The 26,235-nt window shown below is 48.3% G+C and overlaps 1 protein-coding gene across 1 annotated transcript in view; it reads left to right on the top strand.

Moving 5' to 3' along the window:
- AGGF1 (angiogenic factor with G-patch and FHA domains 1) overlaps nucleotides 1–26,235 on the top strand; it is a 905,326-nt gene that overhangs the window by 516,849 nt on the left and 362,242 nt on the right. Inside the window, exons 8-9 of the mRNA XM_069627444.1 lie at nucleotides 13,671–13,722; nucleotides 13,865–13,966. Of these exons, the coding sequence (XP_069483545.1) occupies nucleotides 13,671–13,722; nucleotides 13,865–13,966 (154 nt within the window). The remainder of the gene's footprint in view (nucleotides 1–13,670; nucleotides 13,723–13,864; nucleotides 13,967–26,235) is intronic.

Below are 26,235 nucleotides of genomic sequence, written 5' to 3'. Positions count from 1 at the left end.
TCAGTGGATTGGTCGGGGAAGTTCCTCTACGCCTTCCCACCCATTCCCCTCATGTCGAGGGTACTTCGCAGGGTAAAAGAACAGGATTGTTCCTTGATTCTTATTGCACCCGATTGGGCACGGCAAGTCTGGTACCCGACGCTGCGACATCTCTCCTGCAAAATCCCGATTCGTCTCAAGTCACATCAATATCTACTGACACAACAGAACCGCAAGGTCCTCCACCACGACCCGAGGAGCCTGTCTCTCAAAGCGTGGTTCCTGAGCAGCGTAAACTGATGCACCTAAAGTTACCATCAGAATGCTGGGATATCATCAGGGCCGCTAGAGCCCCGTCCACGCGACTCACCTACACCAGGAAGTGGACCAGGTTTTCCAAATGGTGCGAGACCTCTGCGATCGATCCCCTCACGGCCTCGGTGATCAGATTCTGCCTTACCTGTTGCACCTGGCAAAATCAGGGCTCTCACTGTCCTCTATCAAGGTCCATCTGTCAGCCATAGCGGCCTACACAGTAACCGCGGAGACACAAGCCTTACTCTCCTTACCAGCGATTAAGATCTTCCTGAAAGGACTGTTGCGTACTTATCCGCCTACATCTACACCAGTTCCGGACTGGAGCCTCAACACCGTCTTAACAGCTCTCATGCAACCTCCCTTCGAGCCCATACATAGATGCGATATGAAATTCTTGTCCTGGAAGACATCCTTTCTGGTAGCCATCACATCGGCCAGAAGGATCAGTGAGCTGCAAGCTTTGTCTTCGGAACCTCCGTTTACCTTGTTCCAGAAGGACCGCGTCATCTTAAGGCCTCACCCGAAGTTCCTCCCCAAAGTTCTTTCGGAGATGTCGTTCACTGAGCGCATTATTTTACCAACCTTCTTCCAGAATCACGCTTCGGAAGCGGAAAGGACATTACACTCTCTAGACGTTTCTAGGGTGTTGAAGTTTTACTTGCAAAGAACCAGGGAGTTCCGCTCCTCAAACCGGCTATTCATTTCCTTCTCTGGCCGTACCAAGGGCCAACATATATCTAAACAAAGTCTGGCACGCTGGGTATAGTCCTGTATCACCCACTGCCATCTTTTGAAAGGCGACCCTTTAACTAGACAGCCGTCTGCGCACTCTACCAGACGAATGGCGGCGTCAACAGCATTCCACGCAGGGGTGGCTTTGAAAGACATATGCAGAGCTGCCACGTGGAGCACTCTGCATACTTTCGCAAAACACTACTGCCTGACTGAAGATACCAACAAAGAAACTGCAGTTGGACAGGCAGTGCTCCGCCATCTCTTTGCATAAGGTAGGACCAGCCTCCTTTCCCACCTTTCCCGAAGTATGTAACCGTTGTGTTGCTGCATGGTAAAGGTTTGATCAGAAATATGTTTTCTGTATTTATGCATGTCTGTTTATAATGGTGGCATGTTTTAACTGCTTGGTATTCTATTCAAGCATCTGAATCTATGAAAGATCCAATGCTGGAGAAGTCTTAGTTACTTACCTGTAACTGTATTTCTCCAGCATTGGTATCTTTCATAGATTCACATGCGCCCGCCCGCCTCCCCTGAGAGGCTGCTCCTATGCTCGGCATCCATCATACTGTAATCTCTACGGTTCAAAATCTGAAGATGGCTGCCGGGGGCGGAGCTTAAGCCCTGCCACCTCATTGGCTGGGGCCATAAAGGACCAAAGTGAGGTGGAGGGACTACACAATGAAGTGGAAAAAAAAATTATTATTATTTAATTTATCACCGAGGATTCCCAGTCTGACGACGGGGAATATTCAAGCATCTGAATCTATGAAAGATACCAATGCTGGAGAAATACAGTTACAGGTAAGTAACTAAGACTTTTACTAAACTCATGGGTTCCCTCTTCAACCCAATGCATAAAGCCAGTCTCAAACATCTCACTTACGAGACTGCTTTTGTTGTCGCTATTACATCTATAAGGAGGGTGAGTGAGCTACAGGCTATCTAAGTTCAAAATCCTTTTATAATGGTTCACAAGAACAAAATGGTATTGCGTACACATCCACTTTTTTCCAAAATGTATTTCAAAGTTCTCTGTTAACAAGTCCATTAAACTACCTGCTTTCTTTCAAAACCCAAAGAATTCAACAGAAAAGAGCCTCCATACTGGAGGTCAGAAGGAATGTTATGTATTACATGCAGAAAAAAAAGCCAATAAGAAAACCGTTTCTTCGTGTCTGTAGCCACAGGAAGAGAAGGGGACCCTGTAAGTCGCCAATTTCAAGTGTCAGAAGCATCCAATTGTGCTATTCATTAGACAAAATAACCTTACCTTTCACGCCCAAAGCACACTCAACTTTGGACACTGGGGCAACTGTAGCTTTTATTGCAAATGTACATTTAGATGTCAAAGCTGTTACTTGGAGTTCTATTCACACAGCAGTACTACTTAGATACACATTCGCAAGGTGACACACAGTTGGGCCAGTCGGTGTTAAAACATCTTTTTTGCTGCTGTACCTTAGTATAACCCACCACCTTCTCCAGGTACCGTTCACTAGTCTATGGAAAGCATGCGATTGTAGGTAAGGCGAGTTTATTGTACAACTGTCCAGGGAGCAGCTAGATGACTCTATTGAGCCAAACTAACCCAAGTCTCAACGAACCACATAAATTGACACATTATATACACTTTTGCAACAGTTAAAACACTCAGATATATTTTATTATAATCCACCCCTCCCCCACAGTGATTGGACAAAACCTACTACAAAGAAATTCCATCTTTCTCCAATTCTTCCATTCTCATTGTCCACTTGTTATCTTAACTACCATCTTCAATTTGTATTCATAGCACACCCCTTCTTGGGATTCGTTTGTGGTAATTCATGACATCAAACAGTTAATTTGTGTGCAAACATAATTCATTACTGACCATCGCTAAGGTCTTAATTACTTATTTACCCATCCTGTGGCTCTGAAACTCTGCAAAACCAGTTTCTCAGAGTCACTTTAAATTCACCTTTTGAAAAAGCCCTGACTGCCGTGTTTTAATCCATTATGTAAAAAAAGCCCACTACATGTAGTTTTATGGATTCCCAGTGTTTGTACATCAATGTGCATGGATGTTTAATAAATACTATCTTTCCTGTACAGTGGGTTCTTGGTTTAGGTGTCATTGACCATATGAAAGTAGATTGCAGCAATTTGACCGAAAATATATTGTACGCAGAAACAATCTGATCGCAGGATAAGGTTTGCAAGAAGCAGCAAATGCACAATAGATGATGTGCAGGGTTCGAAGATTACATGCTGTACAAGAAATTATAAAAAGCCCTTTTTAAAATATGCTCCATAATATGCGCATACATGGAATGACTTGCAGAGTAAATGAAGCCCCATAATTTGAATGCGCGCTCGGAAAGCAGGAAGTGAACGCCATATTAGAGGAAAGGCCATATCGCAAAGCTTCTCTTGAGATTTTGAGTAACATCGGAACGTAATCCTGTTTGTTGAAGGCAAACAAAAACACTGAGGAGAGATTGACCAACGTCCTTTAAAATTGCACTATTATTTCCACAAATGCTGCGTGTACTTGATAGAAAATGTGGCTATTGGCAGAGAGAGACACAAGGGAAGTGTGCAATTTTAACAGACAGTTTTCCCGCACACAATTTTATACACATACATAAATAGGTGCAATTATATTACACACATACATTATTTCTATTGCTGGTAGGGAACCATTGAGTGCAGGCAATGTAACACTTCTAAGATACAAATTGTCTGATTTCTTTAATAAAGCAATTATGCCACATTGGCCTGTAGTAAACATTGTAATAAGAAATAAAGGAATAGGCATTTGGAATATTTACAATTTAGAAATACACAACACAGAAGGAAAGAAAAAAGTGAAAACCAGGTAATAAAATCAAGCTAAAAGGGTCAATTTGGTCATTAGATCAAATGTTTTAGGCCAAATAGGCTAATACCGGGTTCTTCAGGACAGGCCCCCCTCTCTCGCATGCGCATTTTAAAAACTCTTCATTGCCTGCTTCTGGGCACTTCACAGCAAATTGTCTGAATCATAGTCATATTTGGTTTTGTGGTTTCAGCATTTTATTTTTCTGTGCACGTGCAATCTAATATGCATCAACCATAACCCAAAAATGACACTTAAGTAACATTTCCCATTCATAATTAACTACACTGGATACATATGAAATTGCAACATCACGCTTAGTTCGCTGCACCCCCAATCACAAATATGGCATGTGCAACATAAACCTCTCTTGATCGTGGTGATCTATCCTGACCACCTCAACAGGAGTTACCACAGTGAGTCGTCGACAGGCGATCTTCCAGGGACGAACAAAGGAACAGGTCCTGCATGACTTCCGTTGATGCAAGAATGCTGAAAATGCAGGACCAGGTGTCTTGTACAAATTGAAGATCTTCCAAGTTTCAAGAATGCCCTATGAATGGTGATGGCTGCACCAGTGAGAGCTGGTCCACCACTTGATCCAGGGATAATTCTAAAGGCTCAGTAGGCACGGATCCTCAAACAGGGGTGTAGATTGCATATTGCCATGAATCACAGATTAGGGTCGGTCAAGTGGCACAGCGAGTAGAGCGCTTGCTTTGACATCCGTGCAGAGCCTACTAACGCAGGTTTGAATCCCGGCAGGGCCAAACTCAGCCTTTCATCCTTCCGAGGTCGATAAAAGAGCACCACACACTGTGGGTAATAAGCAGCGCTCAGATATCTGAGGGTTTGTAGCGCTATATAAATGCGAAATTATAAATTATGATTATTATTATAATAGGGTCTTTCGATCAGGCAGAGGAGTAGGGCTACACCTGACCTTCACTGGAGTTTTTGCTGGTCAGCTACAGTGGTCATCTTCTGGTCCTCAATGAGCTGTTCTTCATAGAGGACTTGGCTCCAACAATGATCTCTCAAATGACTGCAACACAGTCCTCCTTTTATCCAAGATCTGGACTGGAAGCTCACCGAGGTCAACCAATAGTAAAGATCTGCTGCACCTTTCAAACTGTCGGTGGCTATCTAATCATGGATAGGCACTGGTCACATCTGCCAAGAAAGGCATTCAGGCACCAGGATGTGTACTGGGACCAGATATCCCAGTCCCCTCATCCGGGCTTGCACACAAACCACCTCTTTGCCCGAGAAAGCAGATTCCCATATATGGCATTTCTGGACCTGAGAGGGCAGAAAGAAAGCCAAAGAAAAATATGGCCAAGGACAAGCAAAAACATTGTGGCACGGCCATCTTAAGGTGCTAGTCACCTTTAGTAGCCGTTTATGGTCAATACAAAAGTGCAAGAGTAAAAAGTATAAAGCACAGTAGTATCCACTGCCACCAGCTCGTCCTAAGCACATTGGAAATGTAAACAAAAAGCCATTACAAAAAGGTTATAAGGATACAACGAATACTATTCACACTTCACTTTAAGCTGATGTGCGCAATTGTAACAATACAAGAGACATAGTATCTCAGTATTGATCGTCTTATCCACTGATCAATTTCCCCATAAAAATTAGCACAAAGCAAGGGAAGTAAAGCAGAAGGCTTTATGTAACTGTAAAGTCAGGTCAACCAGTCAAAACAAGCAAAAAGAAAGGGTGTGCCATGGCACTCTATGGGAGGAAAACCTTTCCGTACAGCACGTTTTGTACATTTGGATGAGGAGAGCATAGCCAGGTCTGTCCCTTAGTCTAATACTGCATGGCTTCAGGGAACATTGTTTGACCTCCTAGTCATATGTTTGAATCCCTGCAGGTCTGTTCAGTCATGTATCCTTTAAAGGTCAATAAAACAAGTTTAATTGAATCGCATGACAATATACATCTGCAATTTCGCGCTAGTGCATGGACAGCACCGGTTATCGCTTCAGATCGTTTGGGGGAGGGGCTGTTGGTGACCTTGGCAGTTGGAGGTGGAGCTAAGCGGATTTCAGAAATGTAATGAAGGTATTGTGATTATATCTAAGACATAAAGCGAAGCAGCTGAACATGTTTTTGTTTAATTGATCTCTTTTCAAACACCAGTTTGAGATTTACAGTTCGAGGGGATTGGGTCCTCCGACGTATTCCGTATCTGACAGGTAATGTCGTCAGCTGTGCTGCTTCGGAAAATCTTCTGCGTCCTGCGTCGATGCGCTGTCCCCAAGGACCTCCTCCGACGGCCAACGTCACCCGAGGTGATAAGTAGGACGCACGGCGCCCATAGCCTCAGTTCCGTTTTTTTCCGCAAACGTGTTCGCTTCGTGAATCTCGGTACGCCTCGACTCTTTGGAGTTTGCTGTATTCTTCTCGGTTTGTTGAACCGGTTTTTGTGAAGACCTGTTCGTGGCGATGTCTACTTCGTCTTCAACCCCGCGTCCGGGCTTCAAGAGATGCAGGGACTGGGGGTCCAAGATGTCGGTCACAGACTCGCACGACGCCTGCCTCTGGTGCCTCGGGGAGGCCCACGATATGGACGACTGTGTCGACTGCCAGTCGCTCACGGCCAAGGCCTTGCGGGAACACAAGAAGAAGCTGTCGGTAGGTCGGGTGTCTAAGCCCCGGAAGTCGAGGTCTACGGGGCTTTCGACGGATGACTCGAGAGGCGACTCTCAGCGTCGTCGGAAGTCCAGTGGGTCTCCTTCCAGGAGTCGGTCTCGCCACTCCTCCGCCTCTTCGAGGCATTCCAGGAAGCGCCGGCATCGGTCGCCTTCCCCGTCCTCTTCCGAGGACTCCGCCCGTCGCCGGGTCGCTTATCCCACCATGCAAGCGACACCGGAGGAATGGGCTTCCTTCGGGAAGCAGATGTTAGCGATTCTTGAATCGCAGGGCACCGGTCCGTCCACGCCTCCGAGTGGGTTCGGTCGAGAGACATCACTCGTACGCCTTTGGGCTCGGGTGGTCGGCACGGCTCGTGCGAAAAGTCCCGCTCGGACAAGGGTAGCCATTCTCGCCATGCCCGTTCCAGGTCCCGGTCCTTGACGCGCTCGAGACCGCGTGATCCTGTGCTCTGCCTCCGAGGGGGTGGTCGACGCTGTCGGCGCCTAGGTCGTCGAGAGACACGCTCGGAGCTCCGGCTTTGAGGCCTGTGTCGACGCTGTCAATGCTGGCGGCGCTGCAACTGACATCGACGCCGATTCGTTTGACGCCGTTTCTGTCGACGCTGGCGCAGACTCGTTCGGCGCCCTCGACGCCTTTCGAGGCAGTGGTGTCGGAGGGGCCCCGTGGCACGGGGTTAGCCCCTAGAAAGACTCTGGCTAAGGTCGGGCATAGCTTTGGTCCCCAGGTGTCTTCCTCTCACCGCCTGGAGTACATTTCAGAGGGTGATGAAGGCTCTGATGAAGGCTTGGTTCCAGTTACGGTAGCAGATGAACTTCTCTCGGGCCATAGCCAGTTTGATGATGACCTGAGGCAGTCACTGCATGATGCCAGTGGACTGGACACCTCTCCGGAGGTGGTTTTTTAGGCCGGAGCCTGGAACTCATGCCGATTCTTCATACCGGCACCTTATGTCTTGGGTCACTGAGTACTTGGGATGGTCGGCTCCCCCAGGGGAGTTCGTTCAGGATGATCTCACGGACATCCTTGATCTTGGTCCCCCCCACCGACCCGGTACTGCCGTTTCATATGGCTCTGCAGAGAGGGGTGGCAGCAGCTTGGACTGCTCTGGAGAGTCTCCCGGCAGTGGGCAAGTCTTTGTCGCGAAAATACCGTCCAGCCAGTAGCGACCCCTGCTACTTGTCCAGGCACCCCACTCCGGAGAGTTTGGTGGTACAGGCGGCTACGGCCCCGGCAAAGCAGGCGTCGTATCCTACCATCCCTCCGGATAGGTACGACAAACGTTTTGACGGCTGGGCGAAGAAAGTGTTTTCTTCTGGGGGTATGGCGCTTCAGGCGGCTGTCATGATGCCTACCTCCAAGGAGCCAGACAGGGCCCGGCACCCTCAGAGGCAGGCAACATGTATACTAGGGAAGTCCCAGCCACCCCAGATAGGGGCTCTTTGGACTCAGTCCTGGCGCCGTTGGCGTCAGGCTTATAAGGGATAACAGTCCTGGCACCATCGGCGCCAGGCTCATACAAGATATGGAAGGAAATGTGTTTGGTGCAAACTTACCTGGCAGACCATGCTGCACTTTCCTTACCTGGCAGATCATTCTACAACTTCCAGATGAAAAAGGAACTACTTAACCACACGGGTGTGGCTGGTGGCAGGATACATACCTTCAGTGGAAGGATACATACCTGGGACTACTTGAAAGGCTATTTAAGCCACGCCCAGACAGCAAACCACGCTTCGCGTTGTTCTGCTCATAGCAGCTGGACGCTCACCGTGCCTGCTCCTGCTCCAATCCTCGACCACGCCTGCCAGCATCCTGGAAACACCTAAGGATAGAAAAGGGAAGAAGAAACAGGTGAAAAAACAAACCTTACCTGTTAAAGCTGCATTCTGGATTCAGCGCGCCAACGTTCCTGCAAAAAGACATCATTTTAAATACTCACCGCGTCGCATACATCTCGGCGCACTTCTCTTACCTGCACGTGGCGCCTTCGGCTCTGCGACGCCCATCCGGATCTCCTGCAGCATTCCAGCACCTACGGGGAGACGAAGAGAAGAAAGCAAGGTGAGAAGGGGAAAATAACCAAGAAGCACTTACCCGCCAAGATAATTCTTCTTACCTTCGGGTCGATGCCATTCCTTGGGCATTTCAGCACCCCGGCCCCTATGGGGGGAAAAAGCAAACATCACATTAGTGAATGCAAGAACCGTAGCAAACAAACTATTTTAAACTTACCTGCTTACAGGTCGGACTCAGCTTCTGCTTCGTACCGGCTCCATTTCTTCGGCATTCTCGAACTCCGGCCCCTAACGAAAAAGAGACCGGAAAAGACAGTAGTGGGCCTACACCAAAACTCACCTGAAAATCAGGTTTTCGACGGAAACCGCCCTCAGCCCGGAGTCTTCCATTACCTGCAAAAGAGAAGAGGAACAGTTTAGACTCAAGCTTGCCATAAACATTTACGGTACTTACCGGAACAGACAAGCGAACTCGAACTTACTATCCAGTGACGTAACTGGATCCCAACGCGCCCCTTCATCAGAAGCAGGATGGAGAAGCTTGCCTTTTCAATCCCTAAGGTGAGTCTCCAAAGGGAATTACAGAAGGGTTGCAAGGAGGGTGAGAAGGGGAACGGGAGATCAACACAAAACCTGCAGAGTATTAACCCTTCCTTTTCGCTCACAGAAGGGTATTGATCCGAGCCAGACAAGCCGGATTTGGGAACCCAGCCCACTCCATCTTCAGGGTGCTGAACATCTCCTTCGAAGAGGCCACTGCCGTCCAGACCACGCCCGCGCCTCCGTGGGAACCAGGTGAGCGTTACAGCGGCCAACTCCAGATGTGCCTTGTCTTGTTTCACACACACTCTGTGGAACTGTGTTGCATTAGCGGCTGAACATATTCCCAAAGGGGACGAACGGGATGGTTTCCTTGCTATGGTTCAGGATGGCAAAGATGCCATGTGTGAGGCCGTTCAGTCGGGTTTGGACATGGCAGATTGTCAGCCGGTCCATGGCGGCGAGCACCGTAATACGCAGGTTTGCGTGTTTGCGGAAGTCTGGGTTCGCTCCTGGTGTGCAGTCCCGGCTCCTCAACATGCCCTTTGACGGTGAACATCTTTTTGGCAGCAAGGCTGACGAGAGCCTTGACATTTTGCAGACCTCCAAAGCTGCAGCGAAGTCGTTGGGCGCTGCAGTACAACAACCTCTGCCTTTTCATCCTAGGGGACAACAATGGAGGGGAGGTTCCTTTCGCTATTACTCATCCTTCAGTAAAGCGAGAGGAGCTAGCAGTCGGAGGCCACCGTAAGAGTGCCAGAGGTGGAAAATAGGGTACTCGAGGTGCCAATGCCGCTCGGGCAGTTGCCTCTTTGCCCTCTGGCAACGCCGCAGCCGCTACCACTCAGTCATGAGGCCAGGTCCCATGGTTCACCGGTTGGGGGAAGGTTGGCGCAGCATCTTGTAGAGTGGCGTGCCAATACTTCAGATGTGTGGGTTCTGGAGATCATGACCCACGGCTACTGTCTTCCTTTTCGGCAGAGGCCTCACAACAATCCACCTGGGAACCTCTCTTTGAAGAGTCCGGATCCGCTCCTTGCGCAGGAAATTCAAGCCCTGCTGGAGAAAGGCGCCATAGAACTGTTGCCTGTAGCGGAGAGGAACAAGGGATGGTATTCCCCTTATTTTTTGATTTCGAAAGAAAGACGGGGGATTGAGACCCATCAAGGACTTGCGCGGTTTGAACAAACTCCTCAGGAAGGACAAGTTTAAGATGGTTACTCTCTCTCAAGTCCTCCAGGCCCTTCAACTTCAGGATTGGTTGGTGTCTCTCGACCTCAAGGACGCTTACTTCCATGTGCCGATCCATCCCAAGCACAAGAAGTACCTGAGGTTCGCGGTTGGCGACTCGCACTTTCAGTTTCGGGTCCTGCCGTTCGGATTGACCTCCGCCTCGAGGGTTTTCACCAAGCTCATGGTGGTGGTGGCAGCGCATATCAGGAAAGGGGGGATTCACGTCTACCCCTACCTGGACGATTGGTTGATCAGGGGGAGCTCTCCCGAGCAAGTCCTGGATCATCTGTCCGTCACCTGCCACTCCCTTCAAAAGCTGGGCTTCTCCCATTTGACACCAACACAGCGGCTCCAGTACATCGGAGCAGTGCTCGACAAATCCCTGGGGCAGTGTTTTCCTCCCCAGGTGAGGGCTTTTCACATTCAGCAGATGGTGCACAAGTTTCAACTTGCCCAGAATCTCCCAGCGTCCCGAGTTCTTGAGACTGCTCGGCCTCATGGCATCCTGCATTCTTCTGGTACCAGATACTCGTCTGCGGATGAGATCTTTGCAGTGGGCAATCAAGCTCCAGTGGTCTCAGTCCTCCGGCAGGCTGTCGGACCCTGTTCAGGTGCCGCCCTTGGTCGCCCAGGACCTTCTGTGGTGGGCCGTCGAAGGCAATCTGATGAAGGGGGACCATTTTGGCTGCCCTGGCCAGAGGTGACGATCGTGACGGATGCATCCCTCATGGGATGGGGAGCTCATGCCAACGAGTTGACAGTCAGCGGTCGTTGGTCTCAGTCGGAGTCCAGGCTCCATATCAATCTGTTGGAGCCGAGGGCCGTCAGGCTTGCCCTGAAGGCTTTTCTGCCGACTGTGCGAGGAAAGTGTCCTGATTCTAATGGACAACACGGTGGCCATGCACTACCTCAACAAAAGGGGGGGGGGACAGGGTCACTTCCTCTGTGCAGGGAGGCGATGCAGCTCAAGTTCTGGGCCATAAAGCAGGAAGTTTCGATCTCGGCGGTTCATCTGGCCGGAGTCAACGAGACGGGGGACGCTCTGAGCAGGCAGAGCGCGATCTCTCACGAGTGGGAGCTGGCTAAGGAGATTCTCCTGGAGATCTTTGCCCTTTGGGGGACCCCTCAAGTGGATCTTTTTGCCTCCAGTGTCAACCGGAAGTGCGAAAGGTTCTGCTCACAGGAATTTCCTCCAAAACGAGCCTTAGGAGACGCGTTCGTGGTGGAGTGGTCATTCCCACTGCTGTACGCGTTTCCTCCAGTCCCCGTCATCCCGCAAGTACTGCGGAGGTTCGGTTCCCGGATGATCCTCATTGCTCCGGCGTGGGCCCGGAGGACGTGGACCCGGACCGTCTCGACTTGTCCATCTGCCCTCCACGTCGTCTTCCCTACCGAGACGATCTGCTCTCACGGGAGAGGGGTCAGGTTCTCCATCCAGAGGTCAGATCCCTCAACCTTCACGCTTGGCTTCTGAAAGGTTGAGGTATAAGGATTGTGACCTCCCTGAAGACGTGATGGAGGTGTTGCTCTCGGCCAGGCGGCCGGCAACAAAGTCTCTGTACCGTTGCCGTTGGAGAAAGTTCTGCGACTGGTCAGAGTTATGAATGTGGATCCTTTTGAGTGTGACATTCCCATGGTTCTGTCTTTTTTGCTTTCCTTGGCCCACAGGGGCTTGCAAGTGGGGACCATTAAAGGTTACCTGGCGGCGCTGTCCATCTTTAAGTGCTCGTCTGAAGACTGTTCCTATTTTAAGATGCCTTTAATTTCTCCGTTTTTGAAAGGGCTCACTAATGTGTTTCCTCTGTCACCTTTTCTGGTGCCCGGTTGGGATTTGAACCTTAACTTTCTTATGGGTGCTCCGTTTGAGCCTTTGCATTCTTGCCCTTTGAGACTGTTAACTCTGAAAACTGTTTTTGATTGAGGTTACTTCCGCTCGCAGAGTGAGTGAGTTACAGGCACTTTCAGTTAAGCCACCCTTCACTGTGTTTCATAAGGACAGGGTTGTCCTTAGAGTTTGTCCTTCCTTTCTTCCGAAGGTGGTTTCGGAATTTCATTTGAGCCAGAAGGTTGTTCTTCCGGCGTTCTATCCTCCTCCACATCCTGGTAAGGAAGAGGAGAGGCTCCATAGGCTTGATCCTAGGAGAGCGTTGAGCTTTTATATTTCGCGCATGTCCCGGGTCAGAGCGGACGATCAACTTTTCATTGGTTAGGCTGGAAAGTGTTTGGGACAAGCTGTGACGAAACAGACTTTGTCTCGTTGGATTATTTTAGCTATCTCCGAGTGTTACCGCTTGGCGGGTAAGGACCCTCCGGCTGGCTTGCGGGCCCATTCTACCAGGGGAGTGGCTGCGTCTACTGACCTGCAGAGTGGTGTTCCTATTCCTCACATCTGTGATGCAGCCACCTGTGGTTCAGTACATACTTTTGTACGTCACTACTCCCTCGATTCCATCCAAAGGGTAGGATCTGGCCTTTGGCAAGGCAGTCCTTTATTCCGCAATTTGATTGTGCATGCTAAATTTGTATTCTAAATTCTTTTCCCACCTCCTTGCTTGGTACTGCTTTGGGAGTCTGTCATATATATATATGTAATACGTCGTAGGACCCAATCCCCTCGAAGAACAAGTTACTTTCTTACCTGGTAACGTTCTTTCGATGGGATGGTCCGACGACGTATTCCATATCGCTCCCTATCTACCTTCCCCGCTGCAGAATTTCTTTTGCGATTGCAGCTTGCGTTCCGCAAGGCCTTGTGTGTCTGACTGGCAGAAAACTGGTGGCACACGTTCTGGGGGAAAAAACTACAACTGAGGCTACGGGCGTCGTGTGTCCTACTTATCACATCGGGTGACGTCGGCCGTTGGAGGAGGTCCTCGGCGACGGCGCATAGACGCCATCGACGCAGGACGCAGACGCCAAAGATTTTCCAAAGCAGCACAGCTGTGGACATGTCATAGATATGGAATATGTCGTCGGACCATCCCATCGAAAGAACGTTACCAGGTAAGAAAGTAACTTGTTCTTCTGTAGCGCCTTAAAGACTTTGGCAAAGGGGTATCAATTGAAATTGCTTGTGGCAATTGGCTGATATGTGAATCTCCAAGTCCAGTGGAATATTGGGACACTTTTGATTTTTTGTATGAAATGTTCATTTTGGATACTGTGGGTCTTAGTTAAGAGAATGGCTCCCACATGAATCCTTGCAGTTAACGTGGTAGAACATCTTTTAATGTTAGGAAAATGCACACCATTGTCCTAACTTTAAGCTGGACCTTCCACATGTCAATGAGATAATTATGTATGGTGTTCATGTTTTGCAGAGGGAATGAAATGCAGCATACCGTCACAATTCCAGAAGCGGGCGTGAATGAGGTAGGTTAATCCATCTTCCTCCTCCTGAACTGAGTAACTAAATAGTAAATATTCTATGCTTCTGCATATATTCATTTTATTTGCTCAGTTGGGCCTTTCTGATTCAACTCATTGTTCTCCTCACTCGTTGCTTTTAATTTAGTTTCATGCAGAAGTTTTCTTTGACCGTGATGCAGAAGGTTATGTGCTTGTGGACCAAGGCAGTCAAAATGGGACCATTGTCAACGGAAACCCGATTCTGAAGGTAAGCCTTGCTTTTCAGACCATGCTACTCTAAATCATCATATTTTGCATTTGCAAAATCTGCTTATTTTGGATACAGTTTTCTCTTCAGCATGTTCTGTAACCTTTATAGTCTCTTAAGATCCATTCTCCCTTCTCCACTTTTCTCTGCTGCTCAGTGTGTTTTGTCTGACCCACCTTGCTGTATGGCTTAGCCTCGCTAGCATGCCCCTGCCCAACACACATTTCTTTAATTTGTTTTCTTTGCTTCCTAGTTTAATTTCTACTCTCTTCTGCCACAGGGAAGTGACTTTCCTTTTTATAATCTTACTTTTATGCAGCTAATGGAGCAGTTCAATTTGAAGGCACCAAGCCCATGCGTGCATACTCTAAAACATTCAATGCATGAGGCTATTCTGTACTTGAGACTTAAGTTTGTGCTGACCACTGACTTATTTCTTCGCAATAATTATTCATCTGTTTAATTATGCAGTGGAATGTTTTTTCAGAATGGCCACTTATTAATTTTGCATTTTTGGCCGGTTATTTTCATTTTCTTGCATCTATGTGAGAAAAGTTCATATTCTGACAATGGTTAAGAAAGATTTTCAACTTTCCCTCCATAGTTTCCCATGGAGACGCATTCTTTTTGGTGTTTTTGATCCTGTCCTGTATTTCTGAAGGGAAGTAGCCTCCAGCTTCACTGCCCTTGCCATTTGCTCACACGTTTCAGGGTTGAGATCTCGAAGGCCAGAAACATGTCGGATTTTCTGGAGACTCCTGATTATTCAGAAAGAAATGTGCATATATGATTCTAAAAATATGCCATTTTTTGCTCATGAATATTGAGGGACATCCTGAAAACCTGCTTCGATTCCAGCCCTCGAAGCCTGGAGTTGGACAACCCTGGACCTGGTCAATCCGTCATACTATCGATACCGGGAAACATTGTTTCGCTTTTGAATTCTTGTATTTTTAACCCTGCACACAGAATCTTATAATGCAGTGCAATGGGGATACCTTTGTATAGCCCTGCTTTTTACACGTGGGATTTTGGGTTGCTTTTTTATGTGCCTAAAGACAAGATGGTTGCAGCAGATATTCGATCGGTTTGGCATCATTTTTGGTGTGCACATTTGTATTTATCGCGTATGGTGACTAAACGTGGCTAGTGCCCTAAAATGGCCTTGCCACAAGGCTTTCGCTTGTTTTTTGACCATATTGTAATTGGGCCGCGTTCATGCCCCTCAGGGCAGGAAAGTCCTTATAAGGTCATGCACAACCCTGGGAAAGCTGCTGCTTTTGCAGGCTAGTGCTGCGTGGGAGAGGGTGGGTGGGGTGGACAGGAAAATGGGTAGACTGTCTAGTCCCGTCCACATCCTTGGTGCCTGAAAGTCTGCTTCCATGACAGATCTGAAACCAGCATTTGTCCCTAATTGGACAACTGCAAGCTATTTGAACGGTTAGGATCCTACCAATTGTGGGCATGGACTTGCTTCCAGGTCAGATTTTGGATAAAAGAATGACATCAACATGACCAGGTATAGATCTGATATTCTTCAGATCTATACTTTGAAGCAAATAACCCCTCGAAGACTAGCAGACTGCTGAAGACTCCTGAAGTGGGCCAGCAACCCTTCCAGTGTCCGGCATCATTGGATTCTGCATTTCTTCATCAACTGGTTGCATCTTACCAGAAGAATCTTGGAACCCACACCTCTCACCGGATGAAAGGGTGGAAGATGGAGCCCCCAGCTGCCCCCACCCTCAGATGATTTGCAAGACATCTGGGAAAATCTTTGTCAGGGGACTGAGTAAGCATTGTTGTCCCTCGTCCCCAACCATCGCCGCCTATTCCCCCATACGCCATAGGATAATATTGGGTTCAAGTGCTTTTGTCTCCTATTTCACCTTTGGTCCTCGAACCTGGGTCGGGTATCCTGTCCCTGGGTTAGTCTTGGGTCTGGAAGAAAGGAGAGAACGTACCTATCTTCTGGTAAATTGTTGTAGAACTTTTAAATAGTTTCAAACTAACCACCACCACATGCCCGTTGCACCCTTTTTGACAAGAAGAACTCTTGTCTGTGACTTTTGGGCACAAGGCCCCATTCATTTTAGGGTTTGGACGCGACGGATTCCCTTGATTTTATTACATCTAGAGTACTGGCCTGCTTTGCCTGATAAGTTATTTGCTGATGTCTATTAAGTAAATCTAATAGTGATTGTATATATCTATATTATAGGGTATTGTGTGAAAGTATTACTTGTTTCATTTTTTCAGTGGGTCTTAAAGGCCTTAAGTAACTGCATTTGTATAACTGACTTTCTAAATTGAATTATTTTGTGCTATTCTGTGTGGATTTATTAAGGTCCCCTGCCCACGCTCACTCTCCTGGCACTAGGCCTTGATTGCTCTCTATTGCCACCTTGACTGGGGAGGCCTCCTAAAATCTGTCCACCAGGCCAGATTCTAGAAATCCATCTTACCAACTAGTTTATTTCACCTCTGGTTCCATCGAGAGCCATACAAAAAGTACAAGCTAATATCCTGTATTTTGTGTGAACTTTTATAAGCAAACCAAATGGTCCATGAGCATTATTGTATCGTCTATTGAGGAGGCTGGCATGCTAATGGGATGTTGGAACAATTTGATGGGTATGCTACTGTCTGGTTTAAGTGACATCTGTGAGTGAGAATTATTGGTGTACGTCTGGAGCTGGCCGGCATTTGTCTATTAGGGGTCTCAGAATATACATGTTTACATAGCTTTAAACTGATTTTATGTCATTTGGAGGGGTCTACGTTATTGCATTACTGTTTCAACTGTTCCCTTAGAGGTCACATATTACTGTATCTTTTTCTTAAAGCTGCCCACTAATTGGTTCCCCTTAGTATGTTGAAGACCACGCGTATTCCTCTGTGTATTCTATTTTGGACCTGTCCTGTCATTTTACAGAGAAGCACTTCCCTGTTTTGCTAATTTTATTGTGGGAAGACGGATTAGTCATTTAGATTATCAGTACTGGGAATCTAGGTTTTCCTTTTGTCTTAACTTTTTACCTGTTTGGGTAACTTTTTAACCCTTACACAGCATCTCACAATGCAGTGCAGTGGGGGGAAACCTTTGTATCTCTCTAGTCTTTTACACTGGGGATTTTTGGTTACTTTTATATGTGCCTAAAGACAAGCTGATGGCAGCAGTTAATTGCTACCATGTTTGCAGTATTTTTGGTGTGCACATTTGGGTTTACTGTGTCTAGCAACAAAGCGTGGCTGTTGCCCTAAAATGGGTCATATTAGTCATATTGTTTCTTGGCCTCATTCCTGCCTTCTCGGTCAGGAAATACCTTATATGGTCATGCATTCACCCGGGAAAGCTGCTGCTTTCGTGCGCTACTGCATGCTGTGTGTGTGGACTCAGGACGTGGGTGGGACTGTCTGATCTCATTCCAAATCCATGGTACCAGAGAGTCTGGGGAGTGTGCACGAGTGAAACCCACAGTGGTCCCTGATTGTTCCACTGCTGGCTGTTTGAATGGTGCAAATCCTTACCATTGGTGGGCTTGGACTTCCAGCCAGGATTTGGGATAAAACAAGGACACCAATGGCCATTTCTTCAGATCCGCGTTGGAGCCAAGTATCAAGTATCCTGGTTAGAAGAGCAGATGACTGAAGATCCATGGACGACTCCCGAAGAGGCCTGGCATCCCTTCCTGCATTTAGCCCGGTGAAGCCTTTCTGGACTACCTGATCTGCGAAGGCCCTCTGCAGTGTATCAACCCTTGGACTGGTGAGATCAACCAGTCATGATTTGCTTCTCGAGATCCAGCTGTCCTGAGCCCTCGGAATAGTCCATGGACCACCCAGTGGACTGACCAGCTCTCCAGTGGGCTACCTCGACAGAAGCATTGCTGTTCCAAGTTTTCATCCAGAACTTAGGTGGTTGCCAGCTCGGGCCACAAGTTGCCTTTCTGCCAGGTTTCAGCTTCCCAGCATCAAGGGATCCTTTCCTGGATGAAGCTCTTCAACCGTGACTGGCGAGATGCCTGCTGTCGCCCATTTGCAGTGACTGTTGCTGGAACCAGTCTCCCCAGGCTGGTAGAGTGTCGTGAAGAGGCCTGCATCGGTGCCTGCTGCATTTCTTCATTGAAAAGGGTTGCACTCAGCTTCTGGACCCAATCAGAATCCTCTCTGCACCTGCAGCTCCTGGGCATCTTCTACTGGATCCAACAGCAGGAAAATCTAACTGCAGCATCTCCCAGTCGACCTGCCTAGTCACTTGGGAATATCGGGAGTCCAGTGTAAGTACTCGCAATGCAATTAGCCGCTGCTGTGCCCCTATAATAAACCTTGGTATATTCCATTCCATCACTTTTTGAAAGTTTGTACTAAAAGCTGTTCTAAAGGATAGGAAAATAATCTTACCTGTAATTTTGTTGAGAAGTTTTCTGGAACATCTTTCACCACCACAAGAACTTTCTACATTTATTAGCTCTCCTAGAAGAAGCTTTGTGATTTTTGGGCATAAGGCCCCCTTCAACATAGGAATTAGACTTGAAAGGTTAGGGCATTATTCCTGTGAATTGGGGTTCCTTAATGCATCACTACCTACCTTCAGTGTGTTGAATAGATTATTGTATGCATTTCTACAAACCTAAGTTGACTATATATGTTTGATAACTGAGTGTGTGAAATTATTGCTTGTTTCATTTTTCTAGTGTGTTTTGGGCCTATAATATTTTTGTGCTTAACTGTCAAAGTAGAATTATGGTGTGCTTCACTGGGTCGATTCATTGTGGACTCCTAACCCCACTCGCATTCTCCTGAGACTAAGCCTTCATCACTCTCCACCCTTACCTTGATTGTGCTTGGCCAACCTTCCAGTTCCCCTGTTCACTATAACTAGGGTGGCCTCCTGAAATCTGTCCACCAGGACAGATTTTAAAACTCCATCTTAACCAGCTAGCCAACACCCAAATGACACTCCATGTAAAAACTCCTACTCATTTTGTGATCGTTACCGGCACATCACATAAGCAGCATTGTAGCATCCTGCATCCAAAAAAATGGCCACCCCTGCTCAGCGGGTTCACAAGGTAGCCTTCCTATAAGAGTAGCTACCACCATCCGTGTCCCTTCTTGCAAACTACTCTCAGCCAAAGTTCCCATTACCAATGCCCAAACCCTCAACATCCATGTGATCTATCGCCCTCCAGGCCCTTTAGGCACATTCGACCAGGATCTTAACACTATTCTATCCACTAACCTAAAAAAACGCCACACAGGTACTCACCCTTGGAGACTTAAACATGGGTTTCAACGACCCCGAAGACCAAGCCGCCATCACCACGTTTAACACCCTCATCGAATTAGGATTTACTCAAAGAAGCCTGAAACCCACCCATGACAAGGGCAGAATACTTGACTGGGTGGCTGACTATAACTGCTCAGCTAACATCACTGACATCTCACCACTTGCCTGGACTGACCACCACCTGGTATCATTCTCGCTGTCCACCACTAGACCACCTCCTACGCAGTCTAGTAGGGCCCCACCCACACTCACGAGAAACAAAAAGAGCATCACGGTGGAGAGACTTATCCCCAACCTACTCCCCACACTGAACACACTCCCTGACAACCTGGATCCTGAGACCCTGGTTGAGGAATACAATAAAATTATGTCCACTTCCCTTGACTTAATCGCCCCTCTCAAACTCAGTCCAAGCAAGCCCAAAACGCACTTGAACAAATGGTGCACACCATTCCTCAAAAACTTAAGACAGCAAAAAAGAAACTGCAAAACCACCTGGAAAAAAGACCCATCAGTAGCTAATAAAAGCAAACTCACCAAACTAGCGGCCCTGTATAAAAAAGAAATCTTCCTAGCAAAACGTACGTCCTTTGACTCCCGTATCTCCCAAGCCAGCTCAAACACGAAGGAACTATTCTCTTTTCTGAAAGAAGTAGAAACCCCCATAGCACCACCAGACACATGCATTAAAGACAAGAACTGGTGCACCGAAATCCAAAATGCCTTAGCCAACAAAATCGCTACTTTACAAAATAAAATATCTTGTAAAAAACCATCCCTGAACAACCCTGCCTTGTCCAAGCTACCCGAGAGGCAGACTACAAGCGAATATACCCGATTCAATTTCACCAAAGTGACAACACTCGAAGTTGAAAAAATCATCTTGTCCTTGAAGCCCTCTAATTGCCAGGGAGACCTATGTCCAGCACAACTTTTAAAAGACGCTGCCCGCGACCTCTCCCCATTTATCACAAAGCTAATCAATGCCTCCTTCTCCACTGGATCCATCCCAATCAATCTAAAACAATCCTGGGTACTACCATTACTAAAAAAAAAAAAACTACACTTGACCCAGCTACCCCTACCAATTACGGACCCATAACAACTGTACCATTCCTCCTGAAAATCCTGGACAAGGTCACCTATGTTCAAATACAGAAGCACCTGGAAGAACACCACCTGCTAGGAGTCAGGCAATCAGGCTTCTGACCCCAACATGGGACTGAGACAGCTCTTATTGACCTTAAAACACAGATCGACCTGCTCGGAGACAATGGCCAAGCAGCCTTACTCCTCCTTCTCGACCTCTCTGCAGCATTCGACCTGGTCGACCACTCGGTCCTATGCACTCACCTACACACGGCTGCTCACTTCTCCCCTGAGGCCATTACATGGATTAGCTCTTTCCTCGATGGCAGAACCATGAGGGTTTTTTCGCCCACAGATGCTGCAACCCCATACCCATCACCTGTGGCGTACCACAGGGTTCATGTGTCTCCCCTACACTGTATAACATATTTACCAAGCCCCTTTTCGATGATCTGGATCATCTCGGTATCACCTACACTAACTATGCAGATGATACCCAGATCCTCCTTCCGCTTTCTGGAGATTATGGAAAGGATTTGGCCTTGGTGAATAGGGTTTACATCATCATCCAGGCATGGATGGCCACTCATGGACTATGCCTGAATGATGATAAAACCGAACTTATCACCTTGGGCACCACTGCCAGCCTAAATAAATTAAGCCCAGCCTACTCATCCTTCATGATCGATGGCAACACGATCAAAGTGGGACACGAAGTCAAAACATTGGGCTTCTACCTTGATTCCAACTTCTCCTTCAACAGACAGGTGAACTCACTAGCCTCCTCCATGGCTTACATGTGTAAATTGATCCGTGCAGCCAAACCTTTTCTATCCAATACCTGCTGCCTGACCATGGCCAGAGCCCTCATACTATCCCGTTTAGACTACTGTAACGCGTTTTATCTTGGATCATCCAAAGCCACCACCAGCAAACTACAAATCCTCCAGAATAATGCACTGAGCGGCACTGGGCATCTCCAGAAGAGACCACACCACATCACAGCACACAGCCAGCAGAACTGGACCCCTATCACAGACAAAATCTCCCTAAAAATTGCTTCACTCACCCACAAGTCCCTCAATAACGCGGCCCCCCATCTACGTGATCGACAGATTTCACAGACAGACATCCTTGAGACTGACAAGGACAGCATATAGAGACTGCCTCTCCGTCCCTAACTACAATCGCTCTACCATAGGAGGCAACAGCTTCCCAGTGAAAGCGGCTAAACTATGGAACTCCCTACCACCCACTCTTAGAATGGACCTACCCTACCAAAAATTCCGCTCCAAGATGATGTCTTGGCTGAAGACAGCCGCTGTCTAAATAAACTGAGCTAGGTTCTGCTCCTCCCTCTTGTCACTTGACATACCGGACACACAATTGTTAACTGTATATATGTATATATTCCTGCTTTTCTTCCATTATTACTGTGTATATGCCATGTATATATTTTATTGTCTGCAACTAAGCTTCGCAAATTCCTGTATCTGCTGCGCCCTGTTACCCTAGGGTATTCCGGCGCATTACAAATAAACAAGTGTTGACCGGCAGATGAAGTCATTCATAGCTACTGCCCCTCCCCCACCCCAATATTGCATTGGTGAGAAACGTTACTTAGGCGACCGTCGCGCCCGTATACCAGGCGGGTGCAGCTGCAAATGGACCTAATGTAACTAAAGATGGCATGAACGAACAGTGAGATAACATACATGCATGCAATAGACACAAAGTAAATATGCACTCAACAAGGAGAAACACAGACACTTGGTCACATGTGCATTTATACACAAAGAATATCACTTGCAGCCATAAAGACATGACATAACATAATGTATAGGTTGAATGCAACACAAACAAGACACGTATACACCTCACTAACCTAGGAACATGACAGTACCCAGCAGCCATCTTTAACAAAATGGAAGCAGCAGCCTGCATTGAAATTAATGAAAGGCCTCAAGGCTTCATGAAAACTCAAAATGCTGAATTTACTGAAATACAAACCTGTGCAGGGCACAGACAGTAGCTGTGTGAACCCAGCCAAGGTTACTGAGAAATTAGGGATGATCTAGATGGCTCAGAAAGAACACAAGATAATTCTCCTGTCACAAGAACTATTTTTCTTAGATTAATTAAAGAACAACCAGGCTTTCAAAGCAGGATAATTATGTGCCCAAAAACGGACCAACCAAGTCTCTAGTGGTCGACAAAGTAATAACACTCCTACTTCTATTAGCTAAAATCTGATTTGGGACCCTAAAAGATCAGGAATACGTGGGAGGACACAATCCAATGGGTAAGTAACTTGTCCTTCAAATGAACCCGGAGAGCGGGTCCTTTAAGACGAGGTAACAGTATCTGAGATGGACGGGGATGCAGATCTTACTCATGCATCAATAATCCCACCGACTCAAGAAGTTGGCAAAAGTCAAAGCTGTTTTAATAACAAGTCTTTAAAACAGGGAGTACAAGGGACATCTACGGACGCTGCACAGACTTATCTCGACACATTTCATAAAAAACATTGCCTTTATACTAAATATTCCTCATAAGTGAGGTCAGGATATGTGGCAAAATAAGAAAATCTACTAGGGGTTGTCGTTCGTCAATGGGGAACATCTACATATATTTTCTATGGGATACAGGGATGTGATTGGATCTCTAAGGTCAGGTGGGCAACTAAGCCCATCCCAAGTGCAAGTCCTCTTCGTGTCATGAAAATATGACATTCTCCAGCATTTGGGGTCTGGCACGGATTCACATGCTCATGAATATTCCCTGTCGTCAGGCTGGGAATCCTTGGTAAAGAAAAAAATCAGTTTCAGTTCTGAACTGTCTTTCTCCTAACAGCCAATCACTGGTCTCTGAGTCATACTGCCCCAGCCAGTGACTGCCCTCTATCTAAGCCCCTCCTCTGGCAGTTCAGACTTTTACCGCACGTCCAAGTGTTGGGAGTCCTTGTGCTATTGCTCTATTTTTTCAGTCAATCGAGCCTCAAGCTCCATCGATCCACCTTCCGATTAACAGGGACCCGTTTTCTGATTCTTCAGCGCCCCCCACGGGCGAATTTCGTCGAGTTTCTTCTTGGAGAATTCCAGAAGCTTCAAGGCGTACGCCGCATGGACATGGCAGATGAGAAGGACTTGGCACCTCTTCAAGATTTGTCCCGGCTGCAACCTACGGAATGTCTTTTCGGACAACGGACGTTCCCTGTGCCTCTAATGCCTGCACAACGCACGTGGAGGACGACTGTGCGTCTTGTCAGGAGATGGTACCCTGCACGCTGAACGACCGGCGCAGACGGCTCAACGAGGGGCTGCAGCCCAATGCCCCTGCTCTGGGTGAGTCCCGATGGCAATGCCTCCCCTGCCCAGAAGAGGAAAGTTGTGCAGTCTTCTAAGACCTTTGTGGGCGCCCCTCCCGCGGGTGCCCATCATAAGGCTAAGCACTGCAAGTCCACTGCCACCGGGAGCGGCATTGCGACGGGTTTCCGAGGTGACCAGGGCGAGTACAGCGTCTCCAGCGCCTTAGACCACGAGCCAACGCTTGGGATCTTCAAAGAAGAGGAAGTCGGACCATCTGGGCGAGCTGTTGGAGAAGACCCAGGCGGGCCCTACTGAGAAGGCCAAGGGGGCGCGGGGCTCAGGCTCGACCAAGGTCGTGTAGGCCCAGGTACATCTGGTACATCTGACCGAAGGCCCCTTCCATCGAAGGAGTGGTGGCATCCCTTGTGAAGGCCGCCGAGGTGGATCCACAGGGCACGACCCCGAAGGCAAGAGTATCCGTGCCTGCAAGGAGGGAATCCTCGTTTCAGCCCATCGAAAAGACACCAGAGAAGATGATGCCTATCATTTCCACAAAACAGTCTCCCTTGGTCACAGAGAAGGGAGGGGGCACGGTAGCCCTTCAGGGCCCAGATATCTCCTCTGAGGAGGAGCTTACCAACCTCCAGAACGATGCGTCAAGAGCAGGCCCTACGAGAAGGATCCCGAAGAGGGCGACAACGAAAATGACGAGTAGACTGTCGAAAGCAACAGGGCGTTGAGGGCTTGGCGGACCAGCCTAAGCCGCAAACGCTCTCGCCTCTGTCACCACAGCAACCACCTGGAGCTATCTCGGTGGACATTCTCTACTGCTCTGCATACCCTATGCTCGGAGATCCAGATGGGGATGCCTCTTGCTATGGCGGTCCCACCCGCAGCGCGGCGACCATCGGAGGAACCACCATCCAAGAAGTTCACCCTCCATTCCACCCTTTGCCTCCCTCTTCCCAAACTCCCCCCACTTACCCCCCCACTCCCCGAGGGATGATACGGATCCAGACACAGCGATGACGGGCACTGGCACTGATGATGGCAGATTGGGGGATCTCCCATCTCCGCTGCCCAGATCTTCACTGCACAACGAGATAAGCTTTTTCCACACCATAATCTCGAGGGCCTCGGAGCTGTTCCAGCTTGTCCCTGAGGAGAAGAAGAAAAAGAGGGTTTCTTTTACCAGCGCCGCGATGCGAAGAGGAAGACAATACTTTCGATCCCGCTCTTGGATAACATTTGGGACGAGGAGTTGTCCCTCATGAAGAACCCTTCCTCAGCCCCTGCGACTAGGGCCCGTTATGAGAAGAAATGCACGGTGCCGGACTCTGCCCCCCAAGTGCTTACGGTCCCAGCCGTCTTGTGGTTTCAGCCGCGGCCAAGAAGAAATTTTCGGGCTCCTCCTAGTCGGTGGCCTCTCCTCACCCCCCGGACAGCGAGGGGAAGAATTGGATGCCATGGGGCGAAGTCATTGTGGCGCGTTACGACAAGGAGTGTTGGTTCAAGATTGCCCCCCTCCTGGACTTTCTTCCCGACGACAAGGGAGCGGAGGCGTTGGAGATACTACAGGAAGGCAAGGTGGCATCGGACCGCGCCATTATAGTGACCACGGACATCACCGACACAGGGTTCTGCCAAATGGGCAATGGAGTTTGCCTTCGTCGGCGGGGCTGGCTGAGGGCGACTCATTTCCGCCAGGATGTTCAGTCGAGGATGTTGGACATGCCCTTCGGGGACAATTTGTTTGGGAAGACTGTGGACGAGTCTCTTCAGGCCATCAAGGCAGACACTGAGACAACTCGTGCCTTGGGAACGCTTCAGCAACAGCGGCCGTCCTTTCAGACTTCCGGAGGAAAATCCTCCAAAGGATTCGGGCGAGGTGCCTCATCCTAAAACAGGACATCAAAACAGGATTGAACTGGCCATGGAGTCGGGCCCCACCCATGCACCCCAGTGGAAGGCCGGCTGGTGAACTTAATCAGCGTGTGGAAGACCATCTCGACCGACCATTGGGTGCTGGACGCTGTTGCCCACGGACACACCCTAGAGTTCCAATGGAAGTGTCCCCATATACCACCAGTGGCCCGGCAGGAAAACCACATCCCCCAGCTTCTGCTGGAGGTGCGTGCTATGTTAAAGGGCGATAGAGCTGGTCCCAAAGAGGCTCTGGAGTGAACTCTTGTTACTTCCTCGTCAAAAAGAAGACCGGCGGTTGGAGGCCCATCCTAGACCTCTGCCGTCTGAACAAGCACATCAAGTTTCAAAAGTTCCTGATGGTGACTTCAGCACGTGCTAGGACAGCTAGAAGAGGGGGATTTTCTATCGTCGCCGGACTTAGAAGATGCCTATTTTCACATCCCCATCCACAAGGGCCACTGTGAGTTCCTGCGCTTCGTAGTTCAAGGGCAACATTACCAGTTCAAGGCCCTTCCCTTCGGATTGAAGTTGGCGCCAAGAGTCTTCGCCTACGAGGTATCCACGTGTACCCTTACCTGGATGACTGGCTCATCCGGGCAAGCTCAAAGGACATTGCTGTCGAACACACGGCGAGGACCGTTCAACTCCTG

The sequence above is a fragment of the Ambystoma mexicanum genome, chromosome 6p (genome assembly GCF_040938575.1).
Source record: "Ambystoma mexicanum isolate Mex_15411 chromosome 6p, UKY_AmexF1_1, whole genome shotgun sequence".
Taxonomy (NCBI): domain Eukaryota; kingdom Metazoa; phylum Chordata; class Amphibia; order Caudata; family Ambystomatidae; genus Ambystoma; species Ambystoma mexicanum.
This window is presented reverse-complemented; position numbering and strand designations above follow the sequence as displayed.